Genomic DNA, 23,638 nt, shown 5'->3' on the forward strand with positions numbered 1-23,638 from the left:
AGACCCAGAGAACCTGCCCAAACCCACCAGCCCCGGATGACTGGGCATATCTGAGTCTGTGTCCCCATCCACCCTCCCCCCTGCTCTACACTTGCTGGAGAAAGGAGAATAGACTTAAATCACCTAGCCAGTCACTAACCAGGGAAACAAACAAACCCCAGGGAGTCAGGGCCAGCGCCCAGAGTTGCCATAATGTGCTATCTGAAATGTCCGGTTGCCAACAAAAAAATACGAGATAGGTGTGGAAGTAAGAACGGCATACTGGAGGGGGAGGGAGGCAAGAGAAACTGCCCACCCTGGGGAGAGTGACCACATGTTGGAATGAACAAAGCCTTCAAAGCAGCCATTACAAATATGTTTGGAGAGCAAAAGGCAACTGTGATTAAAGAAATAAAAGCAAGGGCGCCTGGGTGGTTCAGTCCGTTGAGCATCCGACTTTGGCTCAGGTCATGATCTCAAGGCTCCTGAGTTCCAGCCTTGCATCAGGCTCCCTGCTGTCAGCACAGAGCCCGCTTGGGATGTTCTGTCCCCACCTCTCTGCCCCTTCCCTGCTTGCACTCTCTCTCTCTCAAAAATAAATAAAGCTTAAAAAAAAAAAAAAACGCCCTAAAAGTAATAAACCATGTGGCACCAAATAGAGACTATCAACAGAGAGACAACTTATTTTAAAAAGAAATGGAGGGGCACCTGGGTGGCTCAGTCGGTTAAGCGTCCGACTTCGGCTCAGGTCATGATCTCGCGGTCTGTGGGTTCAAGCCCCGCGTCGGGCTCTGTGCTAACAGCTCAGAGTCTGGAGCCTGTTTCAGATTCTGTGTCTCCCTCTTTCTCTGACCCTCCCCTGTTCATGCTCTCTCTCTGTCTCAAAAATAAATAAATGTTAAAAAAAAATTAAAAAAAAAAAAGAAATGGAAATTCTGGGGCCGAAAAGGAGGATATCTAAAATGAAAAATCCTCCAGAAGAGCTCAATAGTAGATTTGAATTGTCAGAAGAAAGAATTCACAAGCTTCAAGAGTCTTGAACTAGAGAGGGAAAGAAATGAAAAATGAATGGCGACTTGGAGACACGTTTTAAATATGTACAAAGCATTTTGTATCAGAGGCTGTCAGATAATAGATGCTCAGTGTTAGTTCTCAATATTATGTGATAAGAGGAAAGCCCTTTTCACAGGGAGGCAAACTGAAGCCCAGAGAGGGGTAGAAACTTGCTTAGATAGAATCACACAAAAAATTCGATGTCTCTCAAGATTTTCCTATTTAAAATTTAAAAAATTTTTAATTTTGAGAGAGGGAGAGAGAGCGTGAGCAGGGGAGAAGGGCAGGGGGAGAGGGAGAGAGAATTCCAAGGGGCTCTGCTGAGCATGGGGCTTTATCCCAGGACCCTGGGGTTATGAACGGAGCCAAAATCAAGAGTTGGACGCTCAACCAACTGAGCCACCCAGGTGCCCCATGACTCTCCTTTTAAAACTCTTCCATGATTCAACATAAGGTCTGTACCTGACCTAATAGTATTGGACCAGTGTCAGAGTCCTGGTTTTGACAAGGTACTGTAGTTACATATGATGCTATTATTGGGGAAAGCTGGATGGAAGTTAATACAGGATTCTTAAAAAAAAAAAAAAATTTTTATAGCTTCTTTTTGGGAGAGAGAGAGCAGGGCAGGGGCAGAGAGAGAGTCCAAAGTAGGTTCCACTCGAGAGCCCAATGCAGGCTCTCACGAACCGTGAGATTGTGACCTGAGCCGAAATGAAGAGTCAGATGCTTAACCGACTGAGCCAGAGTCCCCTACAGGACCCAGAGACCCCCTACAGGATTCTATACACTGTTTTTCCAATTTCATGTGAGTGTTAAAACTTGTTTTTAAAAAGGTAAATATTTATGAAACACCTACTGTGGACCTCCCATGAACATGCCAGCTCTTATTCTGGGAGCAGGGGACTCAGCAGTGAAGGAGGCAAGTAAGGCCCCCCCCCCCCCCCACCCCCCCCCCCCCGGCCAGGAGCTCACAGGGCGATGGGGCCATTTGCAGAGTGGTTAAGTACCAGCATTCTGGAGCCTGACAGCAGTTTCCATTTGAATCCTGGCTGTGCCACTTACTAGCTGTGGTTATTTATATGTGTAGCACTCAGCACTGTGTAACTGCAAACTCTTGTTATTTTTGCTAGTTATTATTTTTAGTTTTCTCCTGACCACCCAGTTATTTTTTCAGGGAGCCCCCTCCGCCCCAGGCTGGTTCTAGCACCTTTTGGGATTCTGCAGGCTCCTGTGCCTCTCTCGCCTTGTCTCTGACCCCTCTGCCTGTGCCTCCCCTACTCCAGCCCCGGCCACACTGGGCTGTTGTTGGTTTGTGATGGCTGTTTCCCCCACTGGACAGGGAACCTGATCACTGGACCAGGGGTTTGCTGATCAGGGCTCTGTTCCCAGAATCACTCGGCACAGGACCGTGCACACAGCAGGCACTCAAGAAACATACTGAAGGCCTGAATGTTAGCGATAGTGAGAGGAACGCTGGAGCAATCTCTGTGTTCCTTGCCTTGAAGGTAGGGTTCAGGAATTAGGTGAGATCTGGAGGCCCAGCGCAGTAGAACCGGTGTACAGCGTGGAACACCATGTAACAGTGCCCCCTTGTGATTTCTCCCATTTTAGAACCCTGGTGTGCGTGAGGCTCTCCCCGCCCCAAGGAAGGAGGACGGAGCGGGATCCCAACCCCGCCCCCCCCCCGGCCCCCTGCTGCCCATGAACAACCAGGCGCGGGCCCCAAACCCCTCCCCGGCCCGGGTCTTGGCCTTGGTCCGGGCTTCGACCCCGGTCAGGTCCTCGATCCCGGTCCGCATCCCAACTCCTGCCCGGGCCTCGACCCCAGCCCGCACCCGGAATCCCGCCCAGACCCCGGTCCGGGCCCCGAATCCCGTCCAGATCCCCAATCCCGTCCAGATGCCGGCCCGGACCCCAGATCCCCCCCAGACCTCGACCCCGGGCTGGGCCCCGAATCCCGTCCGGATCTCGGCCCGGGCCCAGAGTCCCGTTCAGACCCCGACTCCTGTCCAGACCCCGGCCTCAGCCTGGACCCCCACTCTCGTCCAGACCCCGACTCCGGTCCAAACCCCAACCCCAGTCTGGGCTGAGACTCCTGTCCAGACCCCGACTGCCGTCGGGACTCCGACCCGGGTCCAGACCCTGACTCCAGTACAGATCCCGACCCGGGTCCGGACGCCCACTCCGATCAGGACCCCGACTCTGGCCCGGATCCCAGCCCCAACCTCATTCCCAGTCGAGGTCCCGATCACAGCCGTTGCCCCTGCGTCGGAATCCTTAGGGAACTCAGCCCCACCTTTGGATCCACCCTCAGAATCTGCTCCGGAGCCCCCTGTGTGGCCGGACAAGGATCTTTCACCCACACCCAGTGTGAAGCACTTCCCATCAGTCGCCAATGGATTCGGCTCTGTCACCCAAGAGTCCCTTCCTGCCCATACTCCAACGGCCGCTGATTTCCTGGGCCCCACCCTTGGGTCAACCTCGAGGGCAGACTCATCAGCCACCAAGTTGATGGATTCCACTCCCGATTCTATTCCCGTGCGCGTCCTGGAGACCGACTCCTTCGCCACCGCTTTCACCTCCACCTTCGAGAACTTACCGGAGGACAGCAAGATCCTGATTCGAGTGATCTACTGGTGAGGGGCGTCCCCGCCCACACCTGCCTTCCTCCCCTTGGGGAAAGCCCAGAGGGGGTGGGCGCTGGGGCTTCCGGGATTTGAAGGTAGGGTGAGGGGAGGGAGTCCCCACTCCCAGTTGGAAACTTGGCTCCACCTATCATTTTCTCTGGGGCTGGGGAACTGTTAGCTTCAAATCTCTGCTCTGAGCTTCATTCATTCAGTCTCATTTACTCATTTTGGAGTGTGCTGCCCCCCGAGGGCCAGGCCTGCTCTGAGGATGGATGGAGTGCTGAACAGCGCCACCTGCTTTTCTTGCCAGGCCAGGCTGGGCCATGCAGACCCAAAGCCAGGCCCGGGAGGGGTGGGGGAATGCCAGACTGGGTGCTCAGGGATGGCCTTTCTCAGGCGGTGATGAGAAGGGGGCCTCCACGTGAAGAGCTGGGTGTTGGGAGGGCAATCGAGGTGGCAAGGGGAGGAGGAACCACAAGTGCAGAGGCGGAAGGAGGCTGGCTTCCGTTCTCTTTGGTGGTCCCAGAGCTGGGTCTTCTGGGTCCACGACAACAGTAACAGCAGGGACCTCCCCCAATCCCCATGTCTCTCTCCTGCTTTAGAACATTCTCTCCCCCTTATCTCTCCCAGTCTCACTCCCCCCACCCCCCATTTTTTCTGCCCAGGTGGTCTCTCCTGCTCTGTCTCTCTCCCCAACTCACTGTCTCTTTTCCTTTCCCGATGTAAATGCCTCTCTCCCCTTCTCCCCACTTCCTCATCTTCCCCTCTTTCTCTGCCCTTCTCCTCCTTTCTAGCTTTCTTTGACTCCATGGATTCATTAATTCATTCATTCAACCACTATTTATTAAGCACCTACCTTGTGCCAGGCCCTGTCCTCGGCACCAGGGACACAGGAGTGCGTAAGACAGAGATCTCTGTCCCTTGTGGCACTCACGTTCTGGTGTGGAGGGGGCTGGAATGAACAATAAATATGGCACACAGTACGTTATCTCGCACCGTAGAAGGTGATCAGTGCTGGAGCACCTGGGTGGTGCAGTCGGTTAGGCTTCCAACTCTTGATCTTGGCTCGGGTCATGATCTTGCAGTTTGTGGGTTCCAGCCCCACATTGGGCTCTGCGCTAATGGTGCAGAGCCTGCTTGGGATTCTGTCTCGCCTTCTCTCTGACTCTCCCCCGCTTGTGTTCTCTCTCTCTCGCTCTCAAAATAAATAAGTAAACTAAAGAAAAAAAAGTGATCAGTGCCAACGGCAGAAGGAATGGGGGGGGGTTCACAATTTTATGGGGTAGTCAGAAAGGCCTCCTTGAGAAGGTGATATATGAGTAAAGACCTGAAGGAGGGGAGAGAGGGAACCATGTAGATAAGAGCATTCTGCAGAGGGAACAGCCAGTGCAAAGGCCCTGTGGTGAGGCATGCAGTGTTGGAGGAGGAGTTCCAAGGTAGGAGGGGTGGAGGCGGGGCTGAGGGTAGTCCCAGTCCTAGCTCAGCCAGTCCTCCCTGTTAAGATTGGGACAGGTCATCCACACCCTTTTCTCAGCCTCAGTTTTCTCATCTGTTAAATGGGGTTGTTGAGATGATTCCAGGAGATGCCTCACCTAAGGTAATAAATGTACATGTCTCAAAGAAGGGCTCAGTGTATGTCAATGAAATTTTTTTCAAAAGAGCTTCCTCCCTCCCTCCTTTGCTGGAGCAGTGGGCCAGGGCGTGAATGGAGGCAATGGGGCAGATACCGTGGGGGCTTGTGGACCATACAGAGGACTGTTGTGGTTTTTTTTTGCCTTGGGTGAGCTAGCAGTATGGGATGGGATTGGAGTCCGGTGTTCACAGGCTCCCTCTGGGCCTGGGGAGATACTGATTCAGTATCTTGTCTCCATCTCTCTCTGTCTCCCTTCTCTTTCCCTCGGCGTCCAGCGGCCTCTGAAGCTACAGCCTTCGGGTGAGTAGTTTTGACTTTGGAGGTGGGGGGAGTGCTGGACAGGAAGTCTGGAAGGAGGTCCTGTTTCCCCTCCCCTGACCCCATGACCCTCTGATCCTGTGAACCCATGATCCCATCTCCTCCCTGCAGTACATTCTACTGAGAAAGAGTCTGGAGCTGCAATTTCCAAATTGTCTACGCTTTGTGAGTGTGCCGGTGGCCTGGGGGAGTGAAGGGGGTGGGTAGTTAGGGTCCTGAGACCCCAGGGGCTTGGAGAGGAGCTCTCACCTTCCCCTCCACCCCCAACATTCCCTCCCCAGGAGGAGGAAAGATCTGCCCAGGCTACAGGGGAGTTTGAGGTGTTTGTGGATGGAAAACTGGTCCATTCAAAGAAGGTGATTGTGATTGTGTGTTCCAGACCAGGAGGGAGGGCGGTGCTGGGTTGGGGGGGCGGCGGTGGAGGGGGGTGGGAGACATACATGTCCCTGCTCTTTCCCCTCTGTGCCCAGAAAGGCGATGGCTTTGTGGATGAGGCCAGGCTGCAGAAGATTGTGAGCATTATCGATGAGGAAATTAGGAAAAGGTAGCAGGCAACCGGCCAAAGGTGAGGTGAGGGATGCGAGGTGGGCGGGGCGGAGGCGGGGCTGAGGGTGGGCAGCACGCAGGGCGGGCGCCGTCTTGGAGTCAGAAACAACCTACTCACAACGTAGCTCAGCCAGTCCTCCCTGTTAAGATCGGGGCAGGTCACCCGCACCCTTTTCTGAACCTCAGTTTTCTCATCTGTAAAATGGGGTTGTTGAGATGATTCCAGGAGATGCCTCATCTAAGGTAGTAAATGTACATGGCTCAAAGAAGGGCTCAGTGTATGTCAATGAAATTTTTTTCAAAAGAGCTTTAAATTTCTTCCTCCCTCCCTCCCTCCCTTCCTTTCACTTTCAGTTGTAAAGCTGTGCCACCCAATAACAGCCTACGGCTTTTCAACTTACGGTAAGTTCATTAAAATTAAATACAATAAAAATTCACTTGTTAGCTACACTAGCCACATTTCAAGAGCTCTATAGCCACATGTTAAGCAGTGCAGATGTAGGACATAGAACCCATTACTGCAGAAAGTTCCACTGCTAACGTTGTCTTAAGGTATTAAAGCATATACACGACCATTTATTGGCCACCGATACTGGATTCTTATTTCTTTTCTTTTTATTTATTTATTTTTTTAGAGAGAAGAGAGAGGGTGAGTGGGGAAGAGGGGCAGAGGGAGAGAGAGAATGAATCTCAAGCAGACTGTGCTCAGCACAGAGCCCGCCTGGGTGCTCGGTCCCACGGGATCATGACCTGAGCTGAAGTCAAGAGTCAACCACTCAACTAACTGAGCTGCCCAGGAGCCCCTGGATTTTTAATTTTTTAAATATTTACTTAATTAGAGAGAGAGAGAGAGACAGAGGGAGAGGGAGGGAAGGGCCGAGAGAGGAGAGAGGGAGAGAGAGAGGGAGAGAGAGAGAGAGAGAGAGAGAGAGAGAGAGAATCCCAAGCAGGCTCTGTGCTTAGAGTCAGAAACATCCTACTCCCAGTCCTACCTAGCTCAGTGAGTCCTCCTTGCTAAGATCAGGGAGGACTGTGCTTGGAGCACAGAGCGTGACTCGGGGACCGATCCCATGAGAACCTCGAGATCACAACCTGAGCTGAAACCAAGAATCAGCCGTTTAACAGACTGAGCCACCCAGGCGCCCCTTAGTTTGCATTTTCATTTCATTAATGTATTTATGTCATCCCCACACCCAGCGTGGGGCTCGAACTTACAACCCCGAGCTCAAGAGTCACATGCTCTTCTGATTGAGCCCGCCAGGTGCCCCAGATACTGGGTTTTTAAGACCACTGAGAGGGCGCCTTCACTAATTTCTCCTGCCCTCTGCCCTGTCCCCGGCCACCCCTGAACTGCTTTCTGTCCTCCTAGATTAGTTTGCACTTTCTAGACGTTTACATAAATGGAAGCTATGATTTTTTTCACGCTTTTTTGGTGGAAAATTTTAGACACGTACACTAATTGCGAGCCCCGTACAGTGAGCCCCATGTGCTCGTCGACCAGGTCAACTATTATTACCGACTTTCTCCTAGTCCATCTATTTTCCTCTCCACTTTTTTTTTTTTTTGGCATGTTAGCGTTTGAAGGTACATTCCAGACCTCACGTTATTGCACCTGTAAATACTTCAGTATGCATCTCTAATAAATAAGTTTTTATTTTATTTTAAAAAATTTTTTAATGTTTAGTTTTGAGAGAAAGAGGGAGAAAGTGTAAGCGGGGGAGGGGCAGAGAGAGGGAGACACAGAATCTGAAACAGGCTCTAGGCTCCGAGTGTCCGCACAGAGCCCGATGCGGGGCTCAAACTCACAAACTGTGAGATCATGACCTGAGCCACACAGGCATCTCTTATTTTATTTTTAAAGTTTATTTTGAGAGAGACAGCATGGGAGGAGCAGAGAGAGGGAGGGGGAGAGAGAGAATCCCAAGCAGGCTCCACACTGCCAGCCTCGAGCCTGACATGGGGCTTGAACTCACAAACAGTGGGATCATGACCTGAGCTGAAATCAAGAGTTGGATGCTTAACTGACTGAGCCACCCAGGTACCCCAACAAATTAAGTTTTTAAAAGAAGTACAAGACCATTTTCACCCCCAACAAAAATTTTATTGATTTTTTTTTTTAAGTAGGCTCACACCCAATGTGGGGCTTGAATTCACAATCCTGAGATCAAGAGTTGCATGCTGCATCACCTGAGCCATCAGGCGCCCCCACCCTCGACAAAAATTTTAAAATGTCTTAATGGCATCTAAGATCTACTCAAGTGTCTCAAAAATATCTTTTTAGAGGTGGGTTGGGAATTAGGATCCAGACAATGTCCACATTATATTAGTTTTTAAAAATTTACACAGTATTTTTGGAATGCCTACTATGTGCCAGGCACTTAGTAGGTCTGTTTTCAAGCAGCCATGCTGGGGATGGGGGCAGGGGAGGCAGAGGAGACGTCTGTTTCTCACACCTGCCGATATGCAGAATACCAGAGTAGCTATGCATGCAGCTTCTAGGGTCACAGGAACTTCGGTTCAAATCCTGGATCCACCAGCCAGCCACACAAGGCTGAAGCTGGTGATGTTAGATGTGAATTAAGAGCTTGTCAAAACCCTTCTTCAGTAAGTGAACAGCAGTTGTTATTGGAATAAGTCATGAATGTTCTTATTGCAGCAGAGAACCCAGTTCAAATTGGCTTAACAACAACAAAAAAGTTGGCTCATGAGAATAAAAGTCTAGGGGCTAATTAGCTTCAGGAATGGCTTGATCCAGGCAGCAAAATGTTGGCATTGAGAATCTGACCCTCCCTTACTCTGTGTTCTGCTTTTTCCCTGGGCTAACTTTATTCTCAGAGAGGCTCCCTATCTTGGTGGCATAAATCCCTATTGGCCTGGATTAGGTCACATGTTCATCCCTGAACCAATCACTGAGGCCCAAGGGAACACGGAGCTCTCATTGGCCAGTCTTGAGTCATGTGGCCATTCCAACTTGGAATGGAGTTGGTCTCCCTAAGCCCATGGGGAGGGATGATGGGGAGAGAGCTTTGGGTGGACAAGAACGACAATCAACTGTATTAAAAAACGGAAGGATAGACAATCGTTACGTCAGTATTGTCTGGCTTCAAATCCCTATTTTACTGGCTGTGTGACTTCAGGCAAATGCCTTCACCTCTCTCTGCCTTGGTCTTCTCCTCTGTCAAGCAGAAACCATGATAGCCGTTACCTCCTTGGATTTCACTTTATCCAACAAATATTTGCTGAGTACTTACTCTGTGTTGGATACTGTGCTAGGTCCTGGGGATGATACGGCCATGAACAAAACAGATGCGAACTCCTGCCCTAGTGAAGCTGACATTCTAGTGGTGGGGACAATGAACAAGACACATAGGCAAATTGAAGGTGGAAATAAGTGCTGAGAAGAAAATAAAGCAGGAAAGGAGTGGGGGTGGGTAGTGCTGGGAGTTTTTTGCAATCCTAACTTGAGTGGTCGGGGAAGACCTTATTGGGAAGATGGTAAGTAAACAGTCGAAAGAAGGAAGGGGTTGAGTCGTGCGGATATCTGGGGTTATCTATGGAAAATATAGCCGGCAGAGGAAGCAGCAAGTGCAAAGGCCCTGGGGTAGGAATGTGTCTGGCGTGTTTGAGAAATGGCAAGGAGACTAGAGTGGGGAGCGTTGGGATGGTGCCTGACACATAGTAAACAGTGTATAAATTGCTATTATTTTTATAGTGTTGTTGTCATCGCTCTTGATGTTTTAAAGTATTTTCTCTCTCCTCTCCGTTTCAGGAGCCTCAGCAGGATGCCGAGAAGGGCTGAAATGTTGCCAAGTCAGGTCCTTTTCTGATGGTAGCTGGGGCTGGGGCGAGTCGCGGAGGGGTGAAAACAGAAATAAATACAATCTGCCTCTCTGTTCTGGCCTGACCTCGTCTAATGTTGCCACACTGTCTCCTGAGGTGAGAGGGGAGGCGCTGGGGAGGGGAAGGAAGGGCAGGTTTGGAGAGAAGCCTAATCCTGGGCACCAGGGTGGCTCAGTCAGTTCAAGCGTCCAGCTTCGGCTCAGGTCCTGATCTCGCGGTCCGTGGGTTCGAGCCCCGCATGGGGCTCTGTGCTGACAGCTCGGAGCCTGGAGCCTGCTTCGGATTCTGGGTCTCCCTCTCTCTCTGTCCCTCCCCTGCTCACCCACTGTCTCGCGCCCTCTCTCAAAAATAAACATTAAAAGAAGAAGAACACTCTTGAAGAGAAGGTTGTCCTGTTTTCCTGTTGCTCCCCAGGTTTGCTCCTGGTTGGCTAGCCTCAACTCCTGGTGCTGTTGAGTCACTTTGTTTTTAATGTTTATTTATTTTTGAGAGACTGAGAGAGACAGAGCAGGAGTGGGGGAGGGGCAGAGAGAGAGGGAGACACAGAATCCGAAGTAGGCTCCATACTCTGAGCCGTCAGCACAGAGCCCCAGGCAGGGCTCGAACCCACAAACTGCGAGGTCATGACCTGAGCTGAAGTTGGACGCTTGACACACTGAGCCACTCAGGTGCCCCACTTTCTTTCTTTCTTTTGTGGCATCTTCATTTCCTATGCCCTGGTTTGGGATACTTTTTTTTTTTTTTTTTCAATTTAAAAATTTAATTTTTAGAGAGAGTGTGAGGGAGGGGGGCAGAGCGAGAGAGAGAGAGAGAGAGAGAGAATCCCAAGCAGGCTCAGCATGGAACCCAATGCAGGGCTTGATCTCATAACAGTGAGATCATGACCTGAGCCGAAATCAAGAGTTGGTTGCTCAACCAACTGAGCCACCCGGGTGCCCCAGGATACGTTTTGACAGTTTCTCATTTTATTGGCAGTTTTAGGGGGTGGGACGGAAATATGGACTGTGGCAAGTCTCCAACTCTTGACAACCCAAATTTCATCACACCCTGGAGCCCACCTTCTAAACCCACAGGTCCTAGAATCCCAGTGTTGGGGGGCGCCTGGGTGGCTCAGTCGGTTGAGCGTCTGACCTCAGCTCAGGTCATGATCACGGTTTGTGGGTTCCAGCCTCACGACGGGCTCCGTGCTGACAGCTCGGCGCCTGGAGCCTGCTTCGAATTGTGTCTCCCTCTCTCTCTGCCCCTCCCCTGCTCGCTCGCTGTCTCTCTCCCTCTCTCAAAAAGAAACATTAAAAACAAAATTTAGGGGGCGCCTGGGTGGCTCAGTCGGTTGGGCGTCCGACTTCGGCTCAGGTCATGATCTCGCGCTCCGTGAGTTCGAGCCCCGCGTCGGGCTCTGTGCTGACAGCTCAGAGCCTGGAGCCTGTTTCGGATTCTGTGTCTCCCTCTCTCTCTGACCCTCCCCCGTTCATGCTTTGTCTCTCTTTGTCTCAAAAATAAATAAAAACATTAAAAAAAATTAAAAAAAACCCAGAATTTAGACTCGCAGTGTCGGGAGGCGGGTGTCAGTGACCTGGGGGAGGGCCATTTGGGGATTCATCGGACCTTGATGGGCCGCTACTCTGCACCTGGTGCCGTGGGGTCCCTGGGCACCAGCCAGGAGGTCACCGCAAGGTGTGGGAGTCAGACCTTTGCCATGTAGTGGCCGTGACCTCCAGTAAGGGACACCCCCTCTCGGAGCCTCAATTTCCTCCTCTGTCAAATGGGCGTGGTAACACTACTTAAATGTGGAATCCCCAGGGCCGGGCACAGAATAAGTGGGTTTCTGTCAGGGATGCTCCTCTCTGTAAGTAACGGCGAACCGGGCCGCCGGTGGCTTCCACCATCCAACAAATACACCGTTTTTCTCGTGTGCTGGTGGGACGGGGCTGGAGTCGGCTGGCGGTCCGACGATGCCGTCAGCGACCCAGAGTTTTTCCGTATTGCTTTCCTGCCATGGTTAACACACGTCGTTTCATTGTTGCACCTCCACCCCTGGAGTCCTCACTGCAGGTGGAAGAGGGTTCCGTGAGGAAGGACCTGCCTGCTGGGTCAGTCTCTTTTTGCTAGGGAGGCAAGATTTTCCTGGCAGCCTCTACCGTCATCCGCTGTGATGCCAAGCCTGTGCCCTGCCCCCTGTCCCCTGCCCCCCCACCCCCACCCCCTTCACCTCACCTCCAGCTCGCCGGCCCACTGCCTGTTACCTGCTCTCCTCGCCGGTGATGCTCACAGTTTTCTGCAGCCTGGCCTCACCCACAAAGCCATCACCTTTCTGGGCACAGTCTGTCTGTCGGTCTCCCCCCACCCCCACCCCCAGGGTCCCAGCACCTTCTTCAAACGGACCAGCTGTCCATTCACAAACGCTTCAAACTCCCCTGCACCCTGGGTGGATCTGTCTTCCTCCTGGGGAGGGGATGTCGGGGGTCGAGGTGGGGAGGACGAGGGCTCGTGTTGGGCTCAGCGGAAGAAGAGGTGATGGGTATCGTGCAGGTGGCACAGTGGGTGCTACGTGATCGTTGGAGAGCGAGATCAGACACGCTGCCCGGGCTTCCAAAGCCAAGCTCTGCACGTTTGCCAAGAGCCTGGACTCTTTCTGTTCCTGACGACGAGGAGCAGGTGCAGATAACGGGGCAGACCCTAGAACCTACCGACTGAGAGCACAGAGCCTGGAGCCAAATCCCTGCCGGGATTCCACTCCCGGTTTTGCCACTTCCCAGCTCTGGCAAGTGACTCTACCGCTCTGTGCCTCAGTTGCTCCCTCTGTAACATGGGGAACGTAATAGCACTTCACTCGGGGCTGCTGAAAAGAGTAAACAAGTTAAATCTGTGAGAGTCTCGGGAGAGGGCTTTCATAGCCCAGGGGCTGCGTGAACGTTAAACCTCTTAGGGCACATCTGCTCGCCGGAATGGAAGCCGTGCAAGGACCCAATATCTTATTACGTCGCCGAGGCTATTTCTACTTTGGACCAGAGAATCCAGGCGCGGTCTGTCTGCAGAGCCCGAGTTTCCCCACCACACTGCGTGGCCCGGGCAGGAGCACGGGGGGAAGGCAGGGTTCAGGATTGGTGCTTCGGTATTTTCTCACGCCGTCCACAATCTCACACCCGGATGCTAGATCCCCCCAGCACTTGTCCGTCAAATGTATGCATTTCCCCACCTTCATTAAATGCCTCTTACCGCATCAGTGATGAGATATCAGCTCTTCGGAGCTGGTAAAAGCCCTGGTCTTGGGCTATGATACAAGGAGGTTCTCCTTGCCTCTTTCCGCCCTTGATTTATCCATCGCCTTCTGGTGACGTCGGCACTCTGAGCTTGGTGTCTCCATCTGCAAAATGAAGACACAGGCTTGGCCGCTGGGGCAGAGGCACTACTTCATGACAGTCCCCAGCCGAAGACTACATTTCCCAGGCTCCTTGGCCGCTAGATACGGCCCGATAGGACGTGAGCAAAAGTGACGCCTGCAGTTTGGGGGATTGTGCCGTCCATCCTGGTGTCTGGAAGTGGGATTTGATGGTGCGCCATCTTGGTACGAGACAGAATGATTCCATGGGGGTTGAGTAGGGAGGATGGGGCAACAATAGGGAAGGGGCCTGGGGTCCTTCGGTAGAACTGCCACAAATGGACAGGAGGGAAAAGCAAGCTTCCCTGTTTAAGATGCTGTTATCTTGGGTCTCCGTCATGTGCCGTCAAACCCAAATCATAACAAATACCCCAGGACTGGGAGGATGTGATGAGTGAGTGGGTGAGAGCAGTGAGTGAGCCAGAGGCTTTAACTATGGGGTTTTTTTTTTAAATTATGTCATAATATGATAAATCATAATAAGGTAGTAACTACTTAAAATTATTTACTTTTTATGGTAGGTAGAATTCTAAGGTGACCCCCAGTGACCCACACCTTCATATGATCCCCCTTCCCTTGAGTGTGGGTGGGACATGTGAATATGATGGGGTAGCACTCCCATGGCTACGTCACATTAAATGACAAAAAAGGATTTTGCACGGGCTTTGAATGAATCAAACTGAAGTTAATCCTGAATGAGCCTGACAACAAATGTGTGGGTTTTATCTACACCAGTAACCAACTCCCTGGACACTGGGTGGCTGTCCTACAATTCAGTGTTGACACTCTGCCCTGGAGTTAGCGTCAGCTCCCACAATTAAGGGCTCAGCCCCACGAGACCTGCCTCCACCTCAGATGCCACTCAAAATCCCCGGTTGTCGCCGCACTTCTGACCAAGGAGCTATCAATTCAGGGGTTCTCGCAGCCCCCTCTTTGAGTTTGCGAATTCATTAGAATGACTCTCGGAACCCAGGAAAGCACTTTACTATTACTGGTTTATTATTAAAGACACAAGAACAGCCACATGGGAGAGAGACATAGGGCCCAGCCTGCGGGAAGGGGGGCGCCACGTCCCTGCTCTCGCTGGGTGCACCGCTCCCACTAACTCAATGTGCTCACCAACTTGGACTCTCTCCAAACTGTTGTTTAGGGGTTTTATGGAGGTTTCATTATGTAGACATGACTGATCAAATCACCTGCCATGGGTGATTAACACCCTCCAGCCCGTCCCTCTTCCCCAGAGGTTGGGGGTGGGGCTGAAAGTTCTAAGCTTTTTTTTTTTTAATTCAAAAATTTTTAATGTTTATTTATCTTTGAGAAAGAGAGAGAGAGAGAGTGCTGGGGAGGGGCAGAGAGAGAAGGGGACACAGAATCCGAAGCAGGTTCCAGGCTCTGAGCTGTCAGCACAGAGCCCGACGCGGGGCTTGAACTCACGGACCGCGAGATCATGACCTGAGCCGAAGTCAGTTGCTCAACCGACTGAGCCACCCAGGCGCCTCTTTAGGTTTATTTCTTTTTAGTGATCTCTACACCCAACATGGGGCTTGAACTCATGACCCTGAGATCAAGAGTCCCATGCTGTTCCGACTGACCCCGTCAGGCACCCCATGTATTGATTTTCATTAAAAAATCTTAATTTGGTTTCCATGACAATATTTATGTATTCTAAGGATGTGCGTTGGTGTAGGACTCTAGATTCTTGTGTTCCCCTCCTCAGAAATTCCAAAAGCTTATATATTTCACCTCTATTACAAGATTCCATCAGTCAGAAAGATGTAGGAGGAGCAGGGTGGCATAAACTTTTGGGAAACCGGGCATTGAGTAATAGGCCTGGGGCCTCACAGATGGATGTCAAAATCGGAATTTGATCCCAAGACACCTGGCACCACGAGTGATGCTCTTCATGTTCACCCTCCTGCCCCGGTCCCACTCCCTGCCCTCCTGAGAGGCCAACGCCCCGTTAGGTCACTGCCCTTTGGTGCGATTTGGAGTCAGATGGATCTGGAAAAACAATTTGACCTCCTAAGCCTCAGCGTCCTTTTCTGGGCAAACTCAGGGACACAACGTTTGACTAAGCAGCTTAGAACTGTGGAAACCTGAGTTATCACAATGCTTACTGTTTGGGCAACAAACCTCGTTTTTCTCTAAACCCCAGTTCAGCTTCCCTGCGGGGCAGAAACCTGCAATCTCTGTCTCAGGCCAGATCCTGGAAGAACTCGGCGGAATAAGCAGCCTCTGCGGGTAACCTGATAAGCAGAAACTCCAGGCTGACTTCCTGAACCCAGAGAGACAGTTCCGACCTTGTGATCCCACCACGTGCTGCTCGAAGACTATTTTGCAGTTTTACAGGTCACGTGCTTCTATTTATTGCATAACACTCTCCAAGTTCAGCAACTCCCCTCTGTTACCACTGAGTGTAAAGAAAGGCATTTAATCAAGAAGGTCAGGAAAGGGGCCCCTGGTGGCTTAGTCGGTTAAGCATCCGACTCTTGGTTTCGGCTCAGGTCATGATCTCACCATTCGTGGGATCGAGCCCTTTGTTGGGCTCTGCACTGATGGCGTGGAGCCTGCTTGGGATTCTCTCTGCCCCTCCCCTGGCACGTGCCCTCTCTCAAAATAAATAAATGAACATTAAGAAAAAAGAAAAAAAACTTACATTAAAATAAAGTCAGGAAAAATGCTACATTCTGACTCAGTGTGGACACCTTTGTAATTCTAAGTGCCTCAAAATCTACAGCTCTTACCATCGGGGAAAGTAGGGAAAGGGACATCAGGACTCTCACCCTCACTGTCCCCAATCACCAGCCTGGACAGTCCCAAAGGAAATGCTATCAAACCTTACCAGGACAATTCCAGTGGATTTTAAGGTGTTCCAGAATTTAGGAAAGGAAAAACTTCCAAATTATTTAAATGATGTTATAATAACATTAAAATTTAAAAGTAACAGGGCCGCCTGGTGGCTCAGTCGGTTAAGCGTCCGACTTTGGCTCAGGTCATGATCTCCCAGTTCGTGAGTTCAAGTCCCGAGTTGGGCTCTGACAGCTCAGAGCCTGGAGCCTGCTTTGGATTCTGTGTCTCCCTCTCTCTGCCCCTCCCCTGCTCACGCTCTGTCTCTCTCTCAAAAATAAACATAAAGAAAAAAATTTAAACTCTAAAACTAACAAATAGTGCACAAGAAAATGACACTTAGGGAACACTTCTACGAACATCCTTAAATAAAAACGGGGGGGGGGTGGCGCCTGAGTGGTTCAGTCAGTTAAGTGTCAGACTCTTGGTCTCAGCTCAGGCCTTTTTTTTTTTTTTTTTTAAGTTTGTTTATTTGTTTTGAAGAGGGTGAGAGGCTGAGGAGGGGGTGGAGGTGGGAAGAGAGAGAGAAAATCCCAAGCAGATTCCTTGCTCAGCTCAGAGCCCAATGTGGGGCTCGATCCCACAACCCTGGGATCATGACCTGATCTGAAATCAGGAGTTGGGACACTGATCGAGCCACCCGGCCACTCCTCAGCTCAGGTGGGCTCTGTGCTGGGCAGGAAGCCTACTGAAAGAAAAAACAAAAAAGACAGACATCCAGAAGCACATCAAAAAGCTTATACCTCATTTGTAAATAAGGATCACTCGAGGCACACGAAGATCGTGCATTATCAGTAACTACTTCATCATGGTGGGGACTATAAAAATAACCGTAGGAGGGCGTCTGGGTGGCTCAGTGGGTTAAGGTCCAACTTCCGCTCAGGTCCTGATCTCCCGTCAGCACAGAGCCCACTTCAAAACCTCCACCCCCCTCTTCGGCCCCTCCCCTGCTCACGCTGGCTGGCGCGTGCTCGCCCTCAAAAAAATAAATATTTAAACCAAAAGAATATTGTTTGCCCCTAAATGAATGTTCCAAAAGTGAGGATTCTTTCTGTTACATTTTTTCTAAAAGTTTGCCTGTGTGTTTGAAAATAATGCATTTCTGGGCACCCGGGGAGCTCAGTCGGTTGAGCGTCCAACTCTTGACATCGGCTCAGGTGGTGATCCCAGGGTTGCGGGAGCCGGCTCAGTGCCGAGCGTGGAGCCTGCTTGGGATTCTCTTTCTCCCACTGCCCCTCTCCCCTGCTAGCACTCTCTCTCGCTCTCTCAAATAGAAAGAGGATAACTGATTTCAAAAAAATGTAATGGCTCCATATTTATTTGATAGCCTGTTAACACACTGAATTCTCTTGTTTATAGTAGTTTTTCCTGTGGTTCTTAGGTTGAAGAACAGGTCATATCAAACAGTTGAAAGTAATGCCTCTTTACAACTTTTCTACCTTGAATTTCTTTCTCCTTATTAATTCCTGGGCCGGTGCCTTCTGTCGCCTGTAAAACAATGTGAATGATAGCCAAGCACCCTTGTCTTGTTCCTGATTTTGTGGAAGTTCTTCACATATGTGTCTGTTGCTTGGTGGGTGTTTGATCAAGAATGATTACTGAATTTTGTCAAAGGCCTCTGCGGAATCTTCAGTGATCCTAGGGTTATTTTTTTAAAGTTTACTTATTTGTTTTGAGAGCGAGAGTGAGAGCATCAGCAGGGAAGGAATAGAGAGGGAGAAAGGGACAGATCTGAAGCAGGCTCCGTGCTGACAGCCACCAGCCCGATGTGGGCTTGAACTCATGAACCTCGAGATTATAACCTGAGCTGAAGTTGGGACGCTGAACCGACTGAGCCACGCAGGCACTCCTAACACTCTTCTGAAGGACACAAAGGAAGTTTGTTTGTTCTTTTAATTGAGAGAGAGAGAGAGAGAGAGAGAGAGAGAGAGAATATCTCAAGCAGGCTCATGAGGCTTCATCCCAGGACCCTGGGATCACCACTTGAGCCTAAATCAAGAGTCAGGTGCTCAACTGAGCCACCTGGGTGCTGCATTTTTTTGGGGGGAAGTCTTTTAAAAAATGGGAAAATAGGGGTGCCTGGCTGGCTCAGTCTGCAGAGCACGTGACTCTTGATCTCAGGGTTGTGAGTTTGAGCCCCACGTAGGGTGTAGAGATTACTTAAAAAAAATGTTTTTTTTTTTTTAAAGGGAAAATAGACCATTGGGATAGGAAGACTCAGTATCTTAATGATAAATTAACTGTTATGTGATTCTAAAAAAAAAAAAAAAAAAAAAAAAAGCTTTGCTTGAGAGGCGCCTGGGGGGCTCAGTCGGTTAAGTATCTGACTTCAGCTCAGGTTATGATTTCAGTTTGTGAGCTCGAGCCTCGCATGGGGCTCTGTGCTGACAGTTCAGAGCCTGGAGTCTGTTTCAGATTTTGTGTCTCCCTCTCTCTCTGCCCCTCCCCTGCTCGCGCGCTCTCTCAAAAACAAATAAACATCAAAAACTACCAGATTTAAAACTACGTAGTCAGAAAATCGAAAACACAGCTTAGTATATGACGAAGAGGCATCTTTAAACAAAGTGAGCAGGGAAAAGAAGGACCAGTTGGTAACTGGTGCTGGGGCAACCAGTAGCCCCTGAAAAATAAATTTTGAATTCTTACTGTACATCAGGATAAATTCTAAGTGTTCAGAGACTCAAATATGCACAAAGAAACTACACACAGGCACACACACCCCCCAAGAAAATCTTGAGATTCGATACCTTACTGGTTTAAAAGAAAACAGCAAACAAAAACCAAAGCAAAACCTGCCTGCCCAAAGGCTTTCAGGAAAACCAGACACAAGTGACTAACTGGGGAAAGATATCCATAACTCACATTACAAGCTATTATCCTATCTCACATATTACACCGCCAGCTACTGGAATCAACAAAGAACACCAATTCTTCAGGAGAGAAATGGATAAAAGATACGAACATAGGGTTCACAGAAAAGGGAATATACATACAATTTCCAATGAGTACCCTGGCCCAGAATTCTCACTTCTGGAAATTCACACTATGGATGTTACACATAACAAAGAATCTAAGAAGCTGCTGATTAGAAGATGCCCCAAGGAAAAATGCCGTATTACACCATCAAAGGTTACGCTATGCCCCATTGCACAGATGGCAAAACACGACAAGGTCATTTCCATCAAAGCATTTGCGCACAGGCCCTGTGATATGCATACAAGGTTACCTTTCACAGCCATTTTTTTTTTTTTTTTTTTTTGCCAACAGAAAATGGGTGAAGTGATAAAAGGTTAAAAAAAAAAAACGAAAATTTGTCGGATCAAAAATTAGATTTTACTAAGAATTATCTTCTAAAATAAATGATGAATTTCTGACATAAAAAAATCTAAAGACAAAGATGGAGAACGTGAATGCCCATCGATATGTTCCTGGATAAGTAAATTACAACATAATCAACCACAGAATGAAACAGAACGCAGCTCTGAAAAAGAACAAAGAACGAGGCAATGCAGTGGTTTGGAAGGATCTTCAAGGTACATTCTTACTGAATAAGCAACGTGTAAATCAGTAAGTACGCCCACTTTTGTGAAGAAATGAAAAAAAAACCCCAAATTTGCATTTGCTTGTGTGTACACAAGGCAACGACAGGAGAGGCACCTTGCAGATGTGGGTTGTGGCGGGGACTGGATGGAGGGGACAGGGATGGAAGAACTTTCGGTGTATATTTCACATTTTGGGGGTTTTCTGGAATAGGTTTACCAAAAAAAAAAAAAAAAAAGCTTAAACACATTAAAAATGAAAGAAAAAAAATTCCAGAATCTTCAGATATTCTCGAATACAAGGTTTATCAGGTAATATATACAACAAGTTACACTGCTTGCCGTTTGAAATGCTTCACAGAACACAAAGTCGATCTTGTGCTAAAACCTTCTGTTGAACCTGACGTGAACAGAGCACATATTCGGGCAATGTCAAGTTCTCGCCATAGGCTTCCAGTCTCTCCACGGGATAACTCCGCCGTGGCTCCTTATTCCTCCCCATCACGATTTGAGAGTTTCTTTCGTCATCACGGGCTCCGATACTGGCCACAGTTCTTCATCGGGTCTCAATGTCCTGAAAACTATCCTTCACTTTTCGGTGAAGCAATTTTGAAAGTCATTTCCACAACACAGGGAGAAGGCTCTGTATCAACCCCAAACTCAACAGTTACAGGAGTCACAAGGCTTTGAATTTCTTTTCTGAGGCTTTGTCGCGATAAACGCCCTTCCCCCCGCAACTATGCCTCGCCTTATCTCATACACTTTGACCTTCTAAAATCGAGGGACAGGACTGGCGTGAGACTTGAAAACAGAGGCTCCCCTCTGCAGTGGTTTCGCCACCAGACTATTCTCTACTTATGTACTTGTCACAACCAAGTTCCTCTATCAGAGGATTGATGACCTCGGACGCAGTGAGGGCTACCGTAAATGTCAAAATGTCAAAATCCATCCTCTGGGGATTCCGCTGGTACTCGGCATCAAACGCTGCTTCCCGGGCTCTGCAGGCCTCCACAAACCTCCTGCGGCGTTCTCCCAGCTCCTGAATTCTGCCCGGAGCGATCGGGTAGTGTTCCAGGTAGTGGCGCAGGAACTGCTGGTAATTGATTCCTAAAACGCTAAGTGGGTGACGGAGGCGGAGGTACGGCAACGCAGCCAGCCCCGGGCCGTTCCCGGGCCGGGATCGGGGTCTGGCCTGCGCACCCTCTTCCTCCGCTGGCTCCGCCAACACTCGGGCTACCTGTGCGTCGCGGGCCTCCCCGGGCGCCGCCACCGGACCTTCCCCGGGCTCCGCAGGCCCCGCCGGGGCCGGCTCCCGCCTCCCGCCGCCTACCTCCGCCCGCGGGGCGTCGCGGTGGCCATTCGCCGCGTCCGTCTGCCGGACACCGCTGTCGGGGGGCAGCTCGGACATCTCGGACCCCGGGGTCAGCTCGGCCGCTCCCAGAAAAATTGGAAAAACGGGACGTCGCGACTACGGGCGGGCGCGTAAGTGCGTGTGCGCGAGCGCTGTGCGCACCGGTGAACGCGGCGCGTGCGTTTATCCTACGGATACACCTAGGAGCGCTGCGCACGCGTCATTCCCGGCGCCCGTGCCGCGCCAGGCGCCACCTCGCGGCCAGAAGCGTCATCACAGCCGAAACGGCCCCGAGCTGGCAACGGCACGTCGAGGGGCGCGTCCCTATTTTCCGTTTGAGTCAGTGTAACGTTTACCCCAGGAGAGTCTTACAAGGTTGCTTCTTGTTGGCTTTCCCCAGGTTCCACCCAACATGCTCCTCTCTACGCTTCTTGTTCTCCGGTGATTATAATGCCACATCTGCAGTGCGCCCGGCGGTCCGCTGGATCTGCCTCGTGCTTCAACAGAGCTTGGACTGACCAGACCCAGGGACACCCCTTACTCCAGCCTCAGACCACCCTCCAGCCGCCTTTACAGTCTCAACCCCCGGAACCACCTTCTCAGCCACCCTCTGCCTCTGGGGCCAACCAACACCATTTTTTGAGCTTAGCGCCTTGTTGCCGGCCAATCATGAGCTCTCAGGGTCGTCAGAATTATTCCCCCGAGGTGGAGGCCTCCGTCAACTGCCTGGTCAACATGCATCTGCGGGCCTCCAACACCTACCTCTCTCTGGGCTTCTATTTCGACAGCAGCGATGTGGCTCTGCAGGGCTTGGGCCACTTCTTCCGCGAGTTAGCCCTGAAGAAGCGCGAGGGTGCCCAGCGGCTCTTGAAGTTGCAAAACCAGCGGAGCGGCAGCGCGCTCTTCCAGGACGTGCAGAAGCCGTCGCACGACGAGTGGGGTAAAGCCCTGGACGCCATGGAAACGGCTCTGGTCCTGGAGAAGAACCTGAACGAGGCAATTTTGGATCTGCATGCCCTGGGTTCTGCCCGTGCCGACGCTTGTCTCTGTGACTTCCTGGAGAACCACTTCCTGGGCGAGGAGGTGAAACTCATCAAGCAGATGGGCAGCCACCTGAGTAACCTCCGCAGGCTGGCCGGCCCTCAGGCCGCGCTGGGCGAGTATCTCTTCGAAAGGCTCACCTTCAAGCTCGACTAGCAGCCTCTGGAGCCCAGCAACCTTGGAGGGGCCCCTCTGGCATCCCCTTAGTGCCAGGGCTTCTGCCTGGGCTTGTCTGAGCAGCTTTTTAACCACGACGGAGCCCTCTCCCAAACTGTCGACCCAATGGAAACAATAAAGCTTTTTGCAATGAAAAACAGAAACGCTGCCTGTATTATACACCAAGATACCCTAGATTCTTGGTTTTTTGTTTGTTTTGGGGGTGGGTGGGTGGGTGGGTGGGGAGGATGTTCTTTATTATTTTCCATTTATTCATTTGCCTATCTTCCCCATAGCAATCCTCTTTTTTTTTTTACATTTTTAATGTTTATTTTTGAAGGAGAGAGCGCGCGCGCGCGCGCGCGCGCGCGCGCGCGCACGAGTGGGGGAGGGACAGAGAGACAGGGAGACACAAAATCCCAAGCAGGCTCCAGGCTCTGAGCTATCAGCACAGAGCCGGACATGGGGCCCAGGAACTGTGAAGTCGGAGACTTAAGGGACTGAGCCACCCAGGTGCCCCCCCCTCCCACCCATAACAATCCTCTTAACAATTAAAGCTTTATAATAATATCCCCCTTGTTATCTTTAAAACTTCTTTAGCTACTCTTGGACGGTTATGTTCTAAATCTTATTTGTGTGACATAACCTATATGCAGAAAAGTATACAAAAGTATACAGCGGAATGGTTTATCGAAAGTGAACAGCCATGTAACCACCACTGGAAATTGACTCCCCATATTCCCGAACCCTTCCCCCTTCACAAGAATCTCCTTTCTACCGGGAGGTAACTACTAGCCTGGTATTTATGGTCATTGTTTACTTGCTTTGCTTTTTGTTCTATTCCTGGGGGTGCATTCCTGTATTTTAGTTTTGCTTATTAAAAAAAAATTTAAGTTTATTTCTGAGATAGAGAATCCCAACCAGGCTCGCCCCCTCAGTGCAGAGCCCCGATGAGGAATTAGAACTCACGACCTGAGTAGAAATCCAGTGAATTAACTGACTGAGCCACCCAGACCTGCCAGTGTCGCTTACTTTTTGAAATTGTATACCCTTGTGTCTGGTTTCGCGCACTATTTTTTTTTTTTTAAAGGCTAATCTCCATTTATTTATTTTTTCAACGTTTATTTATTTTTTTTGGGACAGAGAGAGACAGAGCATGAACGGGGGAGGGGCAGAGAGAGAGGGAGACACAGAATCGGAAACAGGCTCCAGGCTCTGAGCCATCAGCCCAGAGCCTGACGCGGGGCTCGAACTCCCGGACCGCGAGATCGTGACCTGGCTGAAGTAGGACGCTTAGCCGACTGCGCCACCCAGGCGCCCCTCACGCAC

At 50.5% G+C, this 23,638-nt stretch overlaps 3 protein-coding genes across 3 annotated transcripts; 2 read left to right on the forward strand and 1 right to left on the reverse strand.

The window, feature by feature from the left end:
• Window positions 1–2,672: 2,672 nt before the first annotated feature.
• Window positions 2,673–10,043, forward strand: SELENOV (selenoprotein V). The gene is made up of 7 exons (XM_053210158.1): window positions 2,673–3,668; window positions 5,568–5,592; window positions 5,722–5,775; window positions 5,892–5,966; window positions 6,081–6,175; window positions 6,511–6,558; window positions 9,926–10,043. Exons 1-5 carry the CDS (start codon window positions 2,734–2,736, stop codon window positions 6,156–6,158), a joined length of 1,167 nt encoding a protein of 388 aa, XP_053066133.1. The 5' UTR covers window positions 2,673–2,733; the 3' UTR covers window positions 6,159–6,175; window positions 6,511–6,558; window positions 9,926–10,043.
• Window positions 10,044–19,969: 9,926 nt separating this feature from the next.
• On the reverse strand, window positions 19,970–21,480 carry LOC106979591 (EP300-interacting inhibitor of differentiation 2-like). Its single transcript, XM_027044656.2, has one exon. The coding sequence runs from the start codon at window positions 21,167–21,169 to the stop codon at window positions 20,606–20,608; it is 564 nt and encodes a 187-aa protein (XP_026900457.1). The 5' UTR covers window positions 21,170–21,480; the 3' UTR covers window positions 19,970–20,605.
• LOC106979592 (ferritin light chain-like) lies at window positions 21,400–22,473 on the forward strand. The gene has a single exon (XM_053210462.1). The coding sequence runs from the start codon at window positions 21,563–21,565 to the stop codon at window positions 22,307–22,309; it is 747 nt and encodes a 248-aa protein (XP_053066437.1). The 5' UTR covers window positions 21,400–21,562; the 3' UTR covers window positions 22,310–22,473.
• Window positions 22,474–23,638: the final 1,165 nt, after the last annotated feature.

Source organism: Acinonyx jubatus, chromosome E2 (assembly GCF_027475565.1).
Source record: "Acinonyx jubatus isolate Ajub_Pintada_27869175 chromosome E2, VMU_Ajub_asm_v1.0, whole genome shotgun sequence".
NCBI classification, from domain to species: Eukaryota; Metazoa; Chordata; class Mammalia; order Carnivora; family Felidae; genus Acinonyx; species Acinonyx jubatus.

Excerpts from the sequence above, each read along its gene's own strand:
- LOC106979591 (XM_027044656.2), bottom strand. The coding sequence starts at position 21,169 with ATGTCCGAGCTGCCCCCCGACAGCGGTGTCCGGCAGACGGACGCGGCG.
- LOC106979592 (XM_053210462.1), top strand. The coding sequence starts at position 21,563 with ATGCCACATCTGCAGTGCGCCCGGCGGTCCGCTGGATCTGCCTCGTGC.